We start from the raw sequence: 15,701 nt of genomic DNA, 5'->3' as shown, positions 1-15,701 counted from the left end.
ACAAGATCACCTCAGCTCAACTGAACAGCTGTTTTCTATCAATTTTTAATTAGTTTTAATTCTTTAACAATGTCATACTTAAACATGTCGGTAGTATACTCTCGGGATAGATGGGGTATTGTGTCCCTCATAGGTTTTATACCACGGACAGATAAAACCCCATGTACCCCTCTTGATCCTGCTACAACTTATAGTGTAAGCTCATATGAACCCTTCATAGCCGGTTGGCACATGAGTGCTGAGTATATTGCTTCAGGTACTGAAATAGTAACAGAAACACAACAAACATTGTAATCACTACAAGGCGTGGCTTTCATTGAGACGTGAACACAGTAAAAAGTAAACTGACACCAATGTCCGAAGTATTAGTTTATTGTTACGCCACATCCACTGACACACATGTACATTATACACAATCTGAAACTATACTGGACAATACCATATATACATCTACTTATCAGAGGACATGTACATCATACAACTGAGCTGGCCACAGCTTACACAGTACAACACAGTACAAACTGATGGTGTATCTGTGACAGCAGCCTTATACAGCAACTGATGCCAACAAAACAATCATATACACCCCATGGGCTGGCCACAGCCTTCTTAGTAGTAATTAGGGCTGGGACCAGTCCAGGTACCCACCACCCTATTACCCGACCATACCCAGGTACCCACTGTAGATATCAAGAGATAGGTACAAACTGTCTGATAGGGAAAAGGTTGATCGTAGCCCTGGTAAAAGGTATTTAGATACATGTATAAAACGATCTGGTCATTCAGACACTGAAGTTGACAGCATGAAGTTTTATCTTTATTCAATCATATAAAAGTCAGAAGGAATGGGTGCATTGTCAGAAAGAAATGGGAACATTACTGACTCATAGTGTAACCATAGAGTTTTAGATAATTTTTGTCATTAAATAATATATCACGTGACTAAGCACGGATCCGGGTAGTCCTGTGGGTACCCGGGTCTTACTCAGTACCAACCCAACCCAATTTACCGATCCCAGCCCTAGTAGAAATTTCACATTCTTCAAATGTGAACCTGACAGAGCACAGAGGAAATGTAAACTTGGCAACACAACCCTGTTACTCTACGTGACTCTAAATATATATGGCATGGCTAAGTGTTGTTTGTTTGTTGTTTAACGCTGCACTCAGCAATATTCCAGCTATATGGTGGCGGTCTGTTAATAATCGAGTCTGGACCAGAAAATCCAGTTATTGACATCATGAGCATCAATCCACGCAATTGGGATACGATGACATGCATCAACCAAGTCAGCAAGGCTGACCACCAGATCCCGTTAGTCGCTTCTTACAACAAGCATAGTTGGTGGTATCCAAGAGGTTAAGCAGATTGAAGACTCAGATCCAACTCCCCACTTGGGTACAATGTGTGCCGCCCATTCTAGGCGCCCTCCATTGCCTTATGGCTGGAATGCTGCTGACTGAGCTAAACCCTTACTCGTCCACTGGAATGTACTGGATTCAAATACAGTATCTGTCAAAGTTTGAAGTGACAGTCACCTCACTGCAACAAGGAGGCTTAATTATCCTGCTTTGAACATTTTTTTCACTTACATCATGCCGTCAATAGTATAGAAAAAATCCAACCCACTTCCACGAGTTTGGTGTCCACACACCAAAGATGATGAATTGGGTGATTGATTTTACAGGGAAGGGACACAACTCTGTATAGCCCTTTAGTGTCCCGAGGACGAGTACAGAATGCATGTTATTGCGAGGGAAGGACGTGTTGGTACGTGTAGCAGAAACACATCAGATGCCTCCAACATTCTTGTTATCTCACAAAAGAGGTGAAAATCTGTTTAAAAAACATGTAGTCAAGTTATCATTCTTAGGATTGGGGCGGTCGGGTAGCCTAGTGGTTAAAGCTTTCGCTCGTCATGCCGAAGACCCGGGTTTGATTCCCGACATGGGTACAATGTGTGAAGCCCATTTCTGGTGTCCCCCGCCATGATATTGCTGAAATATTGCTAAAAGCAGCGTAAAACCATACTCACTCACTCACTCACTCACTCACTCACTCGTAACCAGGAAGAAAGTTAATATAAAACATCATCTTAGCAAGTCAACCCTGAATAGAAGTGTTTGGCAGATGTTCCAGCAGAACACTTCATTAGTCATAGAGGATATTTCATATGTTGAGTGAAATATCATGTTTCTCTCATCGAGTGACGGGAGAATGGAGATATTTTCACAAGTGGCGTAGTTTAGTGAAACCAACAGTCTCGATTGACGAGTCAAATTAAACATTTACAGTTTATAACGAAACGTTTTCGAGAGAATAATAAATGGCAAGAAGTGATATTAACGCCACAAATGACCATCTGTCATTATTTTGCCTTGTCAATGTGCAACTAACATAACAAGAGCGTCAACAGTTTGTGTACGGGCTAGATACTTATGACAAAGGGAAACAATTTCTGGGGAGGTTACTCTTGTATGATAATAGTTCCATCAGAGTGTTATGTTCCTGCCGTCTTTCACACTGAAGTGTATAATAAATCCCACATCTCTCTCCATTATGCATCCTTTACCATGACAAAGATGTGAAGGAAAGAGTCACCAACACTACTCTCGTGGTTTTCACTGCTGCCTTGGATATTTTTGCCTTCATGTTGATAGCTGTTGAGTTTTGGTCTGGTTGAAATAGTCTGCTCAACTTGTGATGTCAACAGTCAACTTACAATCAAACTGCGGTCACATTAGTCTGGAAATTACTGCCTGAAGACTTGGGCAGTGGGAATCATTGCCGTGTGTCTAAACACATCCTGTTTGCCATCTGGTAATGGAAGCCATGAAGTGTTTTTCTTCCCCTTTCTTTAATGTCACATTAAAAGCCTTCCAACGACAGGTGTGACAAGATGAAGGCTGTGTTCTGTGTTGAAGGAGAGGGCGACATATCAAACACCTTGTCCGGCTTGGTGAGACAATATGGAGGCTGTGTTCAGGGAAGCAGGTGGCACATTAAACACCTTCCCCGGCTGGGTGAGAGAGTTCCTGGATAACAAGATGGAGGATCTGGTTCTGCTCTGTGTTGAGGTACGGCCACAGATCGGTCTGGAGTGCCTGAAGGCATCCCAGGTCATGTGACTGACAAGCCATCTGTAAATTAGCAGTCAATTAGTGCTAAAACTTCACAAAATCTTTCAGAATGAAATACTGCCAGGTTAGTTACACTTGCACATTAGACAGACAACCTAATCCATCACCTGATGATACAAAAATTGCATGTCAGCTATTAACTTGCTTAAGTGAGAGAGTTGTATTTTATGAACAATACTGCAGTTATGTCATGACTTGACAGCATCATGTGTCAGGAAAGCTGAAAGTGACGGCAGTTGTAGACACTTAAGACTTGCTGCCACCCATGAGTACAGGATGGTGCTGACAGACAACGGATGACTTAATGCCAAAGCTGGGAGTCGAACCTACAATCAGGGATCTTGGAATGGTTAAGGGAGACAACTCTGCATAGCAATCTGTTTGAGACCTCCCAAGACCTCCCCGTAGGAGCATTTTGTTCTAACATGTTGCAAAGCTACTGACTTACCACAACTGATTGTAGAAGAAGAAACAAGTCCTCGCCCAGGTATTGCACTGTAAAGATGATGATACGGCAGTTAAACACCTAGAAGGGCATTGCACTTGTGATGTAGGTCAATCATTCACTACCATTTCAGTCCAAAACAGTCCCACACAATTTATACATTTTCCACATTGAAATAACCTCTCCATGATGTTTAAATGAACAGGTTAGTGGTTTACTCAACTTGTTGCCGTGTTCTAGTTAATGACGAGCCTAACTTGTTTCTCGTTCCTGCTGACTTACCTGTAAAGTTGTCTTCTGTTGTTTCCCAGGCATACTTCTCTAAAGTCTGAGCATGCTCAGGGCGGATTCTTTGGGGAGTGGGCTGAAATTAACATACACAAAACATCAAACTACATCTAGTCTCTGAAATAAACATATTTAACAGAAAAACCCGTTGTTAAATTATCTTTAAAAAATATAACAAAAAGGAGCCTGGGGATTCTCTTTATTTTCAGAGACTAAACAAATCTGCAGCTATAATTGCTAGGAATTTCACAGCATGTGTAAACATTCTTATCACCCATCACTGACATGTCACTGAAAGTGTGTGTAACAGGAATATGTATTGCCCCCACCAGGGCAGGGCAGGGCAGGGCAGGGCAGGGCAGGAGGTCTTGGCTTAGGGAGTGGTGGGGGTGTCTCACTATGTGCTAATACTAAACACTAATGACAGCTAGAGACTGACTGATGATTACAAGCTCTGTGCTCACTTGTGAATTCAGCAGATTTGTAAAGACCCTGAGACTGCAGTAATCTAGACTTGCCAAACATGGGCTGCATTGGATATATTTGTTTCAAGATCTTTATGACAGACTAATGGAACATGTACAAATATATATACATAGCATAACATGCATTAACCCTTTGAAATGTCTCTCTCATGGTTTTTGGAAATTGGGTTATAATACAGGAATCTTAGTATTTTGTATGTCATACACTTAGCCTGCTATGGCAGTGTGCAATTTGCTTCTTATGGTCAATATCCCAACCAAAGATAGCAAACAGCATGCCCCAAAACACCCAGGACTATGTCATGCATGGAGTTGGCTGTTTCCGCCCACAATCCAGAAATGTGTGGCACCTTAGACCACCTACACATGACAACCCGTGACGGTCAAGGTGAGAATTGGTCATCAGCAATCCATGCTTGTTGTAAGAGGCAACTAACGGGATCGGGTGACCAGACTTGCTGACTTGGTTGATGCATGTCATCGTATCCCAATTGTGTGGATCAATCCTCATGATGTGAATCCCTGGATTGTCTGGTCCATACTTGATTATTTACAGACCCTTTTCATATAGCTGGAATATTATGCATTAAACAAACAAAGAACATATTACAGCCTATTTCACAAGTACCTGCAACAGCATAAGAAGCAGCACCCGAGTCACTTCGCACCTGGACAGGATGTCACAATAGGCTCCAATCGGCTTCCCTGTTGCGGAGGACCCTGCAACCACAGATATTGAACACCGTAAGGCAGGAGGGAAACTGTCAGCCTCACAGGTCATGCCTACTGTCAGCTCCAATACGTCTGGGACATGACAATATAAGTATATCAACATGTTCACGTAATGATCACCATTAACTCAGCATATCAGGCAAGTTTGTGTTCCTGACAAAACCATATCTGGACACGTCTGCAACTACTGTTAGCTTCATGGGGTCTTTAAATAAATGAGGTTTCCTTGTAGTTTGATGTTGTCATGGACAGTTGGATTGTGACACTGAACTTCCTTATAACAGGTTACCCAAAACTTGAGCAATTAAACTTGGAAATCTTTTACTGATAAACTGAAATACATCATACAGTTTGAACGAGCAGACTCTACTATAGGTGAGTGAGGGACCTGACTCAAACAACCTGGGACAGCTGACTGGCATGACCCAAGTCTCCTTTCAATACTTGTTTCTTTGTTGTTTAACGCCACACTCAGCAATATTCCAGCTATATGAGCGGTCTCTAAACAATCAAGCCTGGACCAGACAGTCTAGTGATTGACATCATGAGCATCGCTCTACGGAATTTGGATACGATGACATGCATCAACTAAGTCAGTGAGCCTTACTACCCGATCATGTCCCTTTAATACTAGGTGAGCTGAGGTAGAAATAAATGCATTGAGCCTTGCAGAAAGTCTATATCACAATGAGCATCCTAAATGCAATGTGAAATCATGTGGATATCTACTCTACCCATTCCAACCTACCTCCCCTCTCTTGAGCCAGATACGCCATTTCAGTGAGGACAGCAAGGGATCCTTCATAGTCTTCTGTTGAGATCAAGACGTACAACACATAAAAACATACTGATGGCACCTTGTGATTACCAAGACAGTACAATACATAGAAACATAGTGCTGGCACCTTGTGATTATCAAGACGTACAACACATAGAAACATACTGATGGCACCTTGTGATTACCAAGACGTACAACACATAGAAACATACTGATGGCACCTTGTGATTACCAAGACAGTACAACACATAGAAGCATAGTGCTGGCACCTTGTGATTATCAAGACAGTACAACACATAGAAACATAGTGCTGGCACATTGTGATTATCAAGACAGTACAATACATAGAAACATAGTGCTGGCACCTTGTGATTATCAAGACAGTACAATACATAGAAACATAGTGATGGCACCTTGTGATTATCAAGACAGTACAATACATAGAAGCATACTGATGGCACCTTGTGATTATCAAGACGTACAACACATAGAAACATAGTGCTGGCACCTTGTGATTATCAAGACGTACAACACATAGAAACATACTGATGGCACCTTGTGATTATCAAGACGTACAACACATAGAAACATAGTGATGGCACCTTGTGATTATCAAGACGTACAACACATAGAAACATAGTGCTGGCACCTTGTGATTATCAAGACAGTACAATACATAGAAACATACTGATGGCACCTTGTGATTATCAAGACAGTACAATACATAGAAACATACTGATGGCACCTTGTGATTATCAAGACAGTACAATACATAGAAACATACTGATGGCACCTTGTGATTATCAAGACAGTACAATACATAGAAACATACCGATGGCACCTTGTGATTATCAAGACAGTACAATACATAGAAACATACTGATGGCACCTTGTGATTATCAAGACAGTACAATACATAGAAACATACTGATGGCACCTTGTGATTATCAAGACAGTACAATACATAGAAACATAGTGCTGGCACCTTGTGATTATCAAGACAGTACAATACATAGAAACATACTGATGGCACCTTGTGATTATCAAGACGTACAACACATAGAAACATAGTGATGGCACCTTGTGAATACCAAGACTTTTGATGGTTGTATAACTATTGTATATCGCAGTGTATAAGGCGAGTTTTTCGTACCTAGAATTAGGAAGCTTTCAAGGGTATACAGTTCTAAGGAACTTCTGGCAGTATTAAACAAACCCATTGGAATAATTTCTTCCTTTATAATAAAGACTCATTTTTGTCAACTTTTTAAAAAGTAAATTAACATTGCTAAAAATACACATTAGTTTTTGTTACTTGTGTCAATCTTGGCAATGGCTACCATCTCCAAGGCATCCAGACAGTCCAAGGGACTCTGTAAACAATACATGATACACATAAAAACAACACCCTTGTGGTAACAATACACACTAGATCAGTGGGACGTTGCTGCCGTGTCAGTACATACGCCTTACATCAACAGAGGTACAGAAGCTCACCTATATTCAGGGATATAAAACTTGTGTTGTGAGCATCTGCTGTACCAGCCAATTTGTCTTAAAAGACGAAGACAGTTTTATTCTTTTGATAGAGGCCTCCTCTGGCGTATAATACAATTGTGAATAAAACCTACTTTGATTATTAAAAGTTACATAGAATTGATCTTAAAATCACATGACTAAATACTAGGACATGACAAAATGATGTTCATTAATATATTTCAAGTTTCATTTTGTGATACTTAGGGATAGGGATATATGAACAGAGAGGTGGCTCCGGCAACAATCACACGAGGACCTATTCTGCTGGGGCTCCCAAGGGTTAGTTATTGCTTGTAAAGTACAAGTGGTCGAGTCGTACCTGTGATTGCAGCTCTGCCGCTCTTTGGAAGTGGCCCATCGCTTCTACCTGCTTGTTCAATTTCTGAATAAGATTACAGAGTGATGAATAGAAAACACAGTATCAGCAATATACGTCATATGAAAACATGTCAGTGTATGTTCAGTGAATTGAGTGAGTGAGTGAATTCGGTTAAAGCTGATCTGCAGAATTATGTTCCTCAGCTTTACATCATGTGTGTCATGAGTTCCTCAGCTTTACATCATGTGTGTGATGTGTTCCTCAGCTTTACATCATGTGTGTGATGTGTTCCTCAGCTTTACATCGTGTGTGATGTGTTCCTCAGCTTTACATCGTGTGTGTGATGTGTTCCTCAGCTTTACATCGTGTGTGTGATGTGTTCCTCAGCTTAACATCATGTGTGTGATGTGTTCCTCAGCTTAACATCATGTGTGTGATGTGTTCCTCAGCTTTACATCATGTGTGTGATGTGTTCCTCAGCTTTACATCATGTGTGTGATGTGTTCCTCATATTTACATCATGTGTGTGATGTGTTCCTGAGCTTAACATCATGTGTGTGATGTGTTCCTCAGCTTTACATCATGTGTGTCATGTGTCCCTCAGCTTTACATCATGTGTGTGATGTGTTCCTCAGCTTTACATCATGTATGTGATGTGTTCCTCAGCTTTACATCATGTATGTGATGTGTTCCTCAGCTTTACACCAGCTTTACACAACGAGCCGGTTGTGTGTGTGTATCACATAGATGACAAGCCGGTTGTGTGTGTATCACATAGATGACAAGCCGGTTGTATGTGTATCACATAGATGACAAGCCGGTTGTATGTGTATCACATAGATGACAAGCCGGTTGTGTGTGTGTATCACATAGATGATAAGCCGGTTGTGTGTGTATCACATAGATGATAAGCCGGTTGTGTGTGTATCACTTAGATGACAAGCCGGTTGTGTGTGTATCATGTAGATGACAAGCCGGTTCTATGTGTATCATGTAGATGACAAGCCAGTTGTGTGTGTATCACGTAGATGACAAGCCGGTTGTGTGTGTATCATGTAGATGACAAGCCGTTTGTGTGTGTATCACATAGATGACAAGCCGGTTGTGTGTGTATCATGTAGATGACAAGCCGGTTGTGTGTGTGTATCATATAGATGACAAGCCGGTTGTGTGTGTGTATCACATAGATGACAAGCCGGTTGTGTGTGTGTATCACATAGATGACAAGCTGGTTGTGTGTGTGTATCATATAGATGACAAGCCGGTTGTGTGTGTGTATCACATAGATGACAAGCCGGTTGTGTGTGTGTATCACATAGATGACAAGCCGGTTGTGTGTGTGTATCACATAGATGACAAGCCGGTTGTGTGTGTGTATCACATAGATGACAAGCCGGTTGTGTGTGTGTATCACGTAGATGACAAGCCGGTTGTGTGTGTGTATCACATAGATGACAAGCCGGTTGTGTGTGTGTATCACATAGATGACAAGCCGGTTGTGTGTGTGTATCACGTAGATGACAAGCCGGTTGTGTGTGTGTATCACATAGATGACAAGCCGGTTGTATGTGTATGACGTAGATGACAAGCCAGTTGTATGTGTATGACGTAGATGACAAGCCGGTTGTGTGTGTACAGTGTATTACCATCAGCACATTCCCCAGCTCCAGACACAGAGATGCTGCCAGTGCCACCTGTTTGTTTTCAATGTGCACCTGCAAATAGTCAGTGGGACAACAGCATTGAACCAAGCCTGCAGCAGCATCAGTACTATCCCTGAAGGGGCCACTAACAATGTGTATACCAGAATGTACCCTACCCCCATTATAACCTTAGACCAAATTGCTAGACCAAAATGCAAAAAAAACACATTTCAAATCCTGAATAGCAAAAGGCAGCAGTTCATCACTTGACTGATGTGCAAACAAAGTTTCACAAAGAACTATTGAAGGATTGATGAGTTTGCTCCGGGAAAGAAATGAAAAGAAGTACCGGGTATGGCAAAAGCCTCTTTTTATGTCCCATGCCAAATAATACACTGTAATACCTCAACACGTTTGTGCCAAGTGACTCAGACAGGAGCCAGCAGTATCACTGGGCACTGTACAGTCATGCACTGTATTCTCGAGAAAGAACAATGACTGACATTAATAATATAGTTATCCTATTTTGATCATACTGAGTAAAAAGTTCATACTTATATCCAGAGAAGTATACAGTAAACTACGTTTATAAGGAACTGACCAATAAAACGAACTTATTTTTTTATATTATTGCATTTATGCTGTATATATGCTAATAATGAACTACAGTTACTACAAACTAAATTAGTGGTCCCTTTGAGTTTGTTATAAGCGTAGTTGACTGTATTTCATCTGCTTACCCTGATGGCGTGCCCATAGCAGTTGATAGCAGCTGTGAGATGCTCCTCAAACCCAGGATACTTGAGCGACCTGTTGAAAAGTTCAGCTTCCAGGAACGACCTTGCTGCTTGTGTGAGAGCCTGGGCCTCCCCTGGAGCATTAGCCAGTGTGTGCTCACACCTAGGTAGCCATGGCAACAATTAATAAAACACATTGGAATTAAACAAACTTTTACCTTGTGTTGTTGCCCCAAAAAAGAAGAAATGATGCATACAAATAATATCTTGTAACTACATTAATATCACATTAAAGGTATGATCATATTTAAGATTTGTTCATGTTCTGTCTGAAAGAAAATACAATCCTCCCTCCTCAATTTTAATAAATATACTACTCAAAGAAGTTATAGAACACCCATTTCTTTCATATGACTTTAGTTAATCTCTCATGTACATGACGGATTACCTATAGTCATATCTTTTGAGTAGTGGGGTGGGCCCAGTTGTCTAAGGCACCGCGATTCGCTATGCAGAGTTGCGACCCTTGCGCGCGCCAGAAACCTATGATTGTGGGTTCGAATCCTGGTTCGCCGATTATGCTTCTAGGTTTGTCAGCACCATACCCGTGCTCGTGGGTTTCACCGAAGTGGTAAACGTCTGAGACCTGCATCACATCGGGCTTTCCTCCCACATTAAGCTGACACGGCGCGATATGACTGGAATACTGTTAAAAACAGCATTAAACCCAACTCACTCACTCACTCTTTTGAGTAGTATATATAGCTGATCATCTAACATTCTAGTTTGGGATTGTGTTCAGGTACCAGTGACATAGCTTCTCTTACCTGGCCTGAGCTAAACAACAGAAGCCTGCATACTGAGGACACTCTTGTTGCTGCAAGGACTTGGCTAGACTCGCTGCAATGTAAACATCCATGATCAATACAGGGATACTACTAAGAACTAGTATGGTGAAACATCATCAACTCGAGTCCTTTGACCATCGAAAATATAACAAGTGTTGATATTAGGTAATATCCCCGATAAGAATTTTGGTACAAGGGACTGCCTCCATGGTCTAGTGGTAGAGCGTCCGCTCGGATAGCAGAAGGTCCCTGGCCGTGTCATACCAAAAGACTGGTCGGCTTGGACTAAGTTGGAGTCAGCATAAAGTGTCTGAGTGGGGTATGCATGTTAAACTGTGGCATGGTATCTCAGTGTGCTAGCACTATAAATCGGCATCAGTACGGACTAGTACAAGCAGCCACACACAGACACACACAGACAGACACACACACTTGGGCATGCACATCGCTATGTAAGTGTAATAATCTTGGATGCGACGTTAAAGCATATTTCACCTCACCTTTGTTACAAGGTACACTCAGGCCAATTGACAGCCCTAGCAAGTTTGATTTGTCATTAAAATCCCACTTTGTCTTCCAAATCAAATTTGATGCTGTATATTAATCTCACATTTAAAAATGTCCATAATTACAGTACACAGACAATGTCCCAAGTCCCATACAACATGTACAAGGCACTAATTACAACATCCACATCTTGACTGGAAATGAGCAACTGATTAGTCCCCCTAATTGAGTTTCAGTTAACAAGGCACAAATACATGCAATATGTGCAGTTCAATAAGTACTGGATGAAAAAACATGACAAATCAATCATTTAACTAAATAAAGACATTAATAACAAAATATTCATTCGTACAGATTGCCATGATCACCAAATGACATCTGTTTACAAAACAATATTCAAAGAGGTTTTACCCTGTTGACAAAGACACATGAGTAAATGTGCTTAAGGGACCAAGCTAAACATAGCTAGCAAAATGTGTGGGCTCCAAAATCATCTGCTGAAGCTAAGCAAATTCCGAAATCTCAATAAGCACATGCACACGGGCCCCTGAAGCAGGAAAGTGATAATACTGAAACACTGGACCCATACATATAAATAATGGTTTAATAGTGGTTTAATAATTTCACTATCCTGCTTCAGGGGCCTGTGTACATGTACAAGTAATAACTGGTCACAATATCACTGTTATTCCTTCACTGCAGATCAATGTGATGAGGTATCAAATTAAAACACAGTGAAATAAGAAAACATACAAATGTTTGTTTGTTTGTTGTTTTATGTTGCACTCAGCAATATTCCAGCTATCTGTAAATAATCGAGTCTGGACCAGACAATCCAGTGGTTGACATCATGAGCATCGATCCACACGATTGGGATACGTTGACATGCATCAACAAAGTCAGCGAGCCTGACCACCCGATCCCATTAGTCGCCTCTTACGACAAGCATAGTCGCCTGTTACAGCAAGCATGGGTTGCTGAAGACCTACTCTGAATCTTCACGGGTCACTTTCAAATGTAGTAATATCTACAGTTCCTTTAATGTTTGAGACCATGTACTTTCCTACACTGCAATATGATAGTTTATGCATACCTGATATATGCAGTATGTTTGTATTACTAGAGTGAATGTGTGAGAAGTATGTTATTTTCTGTAAAAACAACAACTAAGATGTACTGATAAGTTGTGCTTGGGCTTTCTGCTACCCTGGGTGGAAGCACATTTTATGTAACAGGTACTTCTTTTTAAAAACAATAAAAGAAAAACAACAACCAAAAACAAAAAACATCTACAGTTCCTTAGTCAACGTCAATACTTTTGCTGATGTCACCATTTCTAACTTCAATAAAACACCTTCTTAATTATTAAACTTTCAACAAGTATTCTATTCAGGAATATATTATGCTACATTCCCATGTACCTAAGTCAAAGCTGAACGAAAACAATAGATCTAATAGTGATTTTCTTTTTACTCATCAGAAGGCAACATTACGCAATCGTCTAGGAAGCTGAACGAAAAACAAACATATCATTCCTCATTTACCACGTTAACACTCTAAATTGCAAAACAAACATCTAGATCTACTCTGAACCTATCACTGTCACTCATTTGACTACAAAACACTTGTAGATAGAAAGAAAGAAGAGATGCTTACCAAACTGCTCACTGCCTTCGGATACATTTGGTTTCTTGAGAAACCTCCTGCAAGAAAGGAATATTTCATAGATGATGCGCGTATGCTTAGGACCTTTACAGGCATATGTAACGAACATACAAGCACTTGTTAAAGAATTGATTCCAGAAAATATATATTAACGTTTACCACTGTGAACAGCCCAAACCTTAACCACAATCTCCAGGTTCAAAACTCAATCGCAGACTAAAACGGTCCTCTGTTTGTCAAACATACTTTCTCAACTTGTTGGTGACAGCGCGATATTTACTGAGAACATCGTTATCCTTGTCCATGTTGACATAAACCGGAAGCAGACCAAGGGAAGTAACTCAAAGTAAAGCGACGCAAAGCCACGCCCACTTTCCCGACCATCTCACGAGCCTCTCTGCTGCGCTTGAGAAGATAGTTGAAAATATTTTATCTCAACAATCCACTAATCGGATGCTGCATGCAGGAAACCAAAAATATTGTGGCCGCATATCCTATTCATAATTTATAGATTCTTGAATTTTAGAAACAATTATTATGTAACATTATTTCCGAGACTGCCCAAAATGGCCTATTTAACGTATTTGGGAAAGACTTCCGCCCGTATCCCCTCTCCAAAAGTAATATATCTTTACATATATCGTTTTTCTTCCAACTATATATATTTTGTAGGGGAATACGGGCGGACATCTTACCAGTATTTGCAAAAAACTTGTTTTCTGGGAAACAAGTGTTTTTCCCTTCTGGTCGTGAGTGATCTAATAAGTCGTGAAACCATGACTGTTGATCTGAGAAATGTAATTGTAGGCTACTGTGGTGTATATATCTGCCAATTCACTCCATCCATACTGGAAAGTCTAGCTCGGAATTTCTCAGAATCTGCTGTGATGTGTAGGTTTGACCGTACGTGCAGTTATTCATCTAAACCATTAGCTGAACTTGCCTTTAAAACCTGGAAAAAAACTCATATCTTCTCCAGTTGAAACTGCATTATTAAAAAAAACAATACAAACAATGATTGAGTAAATACATGTTTATTCTTAGTGAAAAACACATTCATGAACATTCACATCTAGATGATAAGGCTGCGATGAAATTATATCAATATGAATCAATTCCAAATAAACAATATTCAACATATTTCATCAGATGAACAGTACTTCAAAACAAATAATTCATTTAATCAAATTTATGTAAATAGAATTCATACAACATTTAGATCCTCTACAGCATAAATAACATTATGCAACATCAAATATTGAAAAATACAAATGGCATCACTTCTCTAAGTTAATATCTGCAATTAACAATTTAAAAGAAGCTAATCCAAGCAAAAGTGTAATAAAATATAGCTGTTCTTAAACTATACTAAAAAAATAAAAGCAACAAATATTGTACACTATTCAAATGTTTGCCCATTGCAACATGTTATTTTTCATAATTTTTGTAAAAGAAGTTTACAAGATCAAATACATAATTCAGAGTTATTCATTACAGGTAATTATACACCACAGTGTATACAAAAAGAGACAAAAATAAACCCCTACAGTGGAATCGTCTGAACCGAACTTAACTTCCAATTGAGTACTTATTAGTCACATTCCTGCAAGAGTAACATCCCTTACTTTTTAATAAAACTAACAACTGAATCTGCTGGCCAAAAATATAGATTGACTTGGCTGTATAAGTTATGTGTTTTTTTCATATCCTCAAAGTGGTACTGCATTCATTGGAGCATAAAAAATATTGTAAACTAAGGGGTACAAGGAGTCAATGTATGTCTCCGGCCTGAAGACTTTTATGCTCCGAATTCCAGACATAATTTGCAGGAGTAAACATCGGTTAACCATGTAATCTGTGCACCCTCATTCAGAACAGTTTTCACAGAACGCATTACAGACACTGACGGGCTAAAGTTATTAAATCAATGGAACTCCCAAGTCCACTCTGACAACTAAATAGGTTTCATCCGAATCTGTAGACTGTGCACTATGTTCAAACATCAACTGTTGCGAACCATGGACAATTCAACTTACAGTAAACTACGGTTATAACGAACACGCTTATAACAAACTGATGGATATAACGAACTCATTCTTTGGTCCCGACTATTTGCTGTAGTTATGCTGTATATATGCTTATAGCGAAATACGGTTATAACGAACTAAAATTAGTAGTCCCTTTGAGTTCGTTATAACCGTACTTTACTGTACATCCTAAATACTTATGACTTCTTTTATTTAAACTGTCAACGTATTGAGCGAAATCCTCGCCTTTTCACCGACAAATGAAGGGTGAATATGTCAGTTTACCCACCTGGGGTACACCCTCTGAAACATCTGATAGTCAAACCACGGACTTTACCGCTCAACCAACAAGGATGAATAGATGATATTGCACTTGGAAATTATTTATATTTTTAGACTGTTTTTGTGAATACATGTGTATTATATGTCTGTTACAGGTACTTTTGTAAGCTGTGATAGGGAAAACATTTACTATACAAACAGGCTCAACAGATCAAATGCGCTTGCAATGAACGACTCAAACAATGTACTACACTGACTAATTCAC

General features: G+C 39.9%; 1 protein-coding gene across 1 annotated transcript; it reads right to left on the bottom strand.

Annotated features, from left to right (window-relative positions):
* Positions 1 to 356: 356 nt before the first annotated feature.
* Positions 357 to 13,450, bottom strand: LOC124142304 (40-kDa huntingtin-associated protein-like). Its single transcript, XM_046510705.2, has 12 exons — positions 13,374 to 13,450; positions 13,119 to 13,165; positions 10,935 to 11,007; positions 10,111 to 10,270; positions 9,374 to 9,442; positions 7,728 to 7,790; positions 7,185 to 7,242; positions 5,840 to 5,902; positions 4,988 to 5,079; positions 3,869 to 3,950; positions 3,590 to 3,636; positions 357 to 3,141 (listed from the first exon to the last, which is right to left on the bottom strand). The coding sequence occupies exons 1-12, from the start codon at positions 13,430 to 13,432 to the stop codon at positions 3,004 to 3,006; spliced, it is 951 nt and encodes a 316-aa protein (XP_046366661.1). The 5' UTR covers positions 13,433 to 13,450; the 3' UTR covers positions 357 to 3,003.
* Positions 13,451 to 15,701: the final 2,251 nt, after the last annotated feature.

This window comes from Haliotis rufescens, unplaced genomic scaffold (assembly GCF_023055435.1).
Source record: "Haliotis rufescens isolate VD_foot unplaced genomic scaffold, xgHalRufe1.0.p SCAF_11, whole genome shotgun sequence".
NCBI classification, from domain to species: Eukaryota; Metazoa; Mollusca; class Gastropoda; order Lepetellida; family Haliotidae; genus Haliotis; species Haliotis rufescens.
This window is presented reverse-complemented; position numbering and strand designations above follow the sequence as displayed.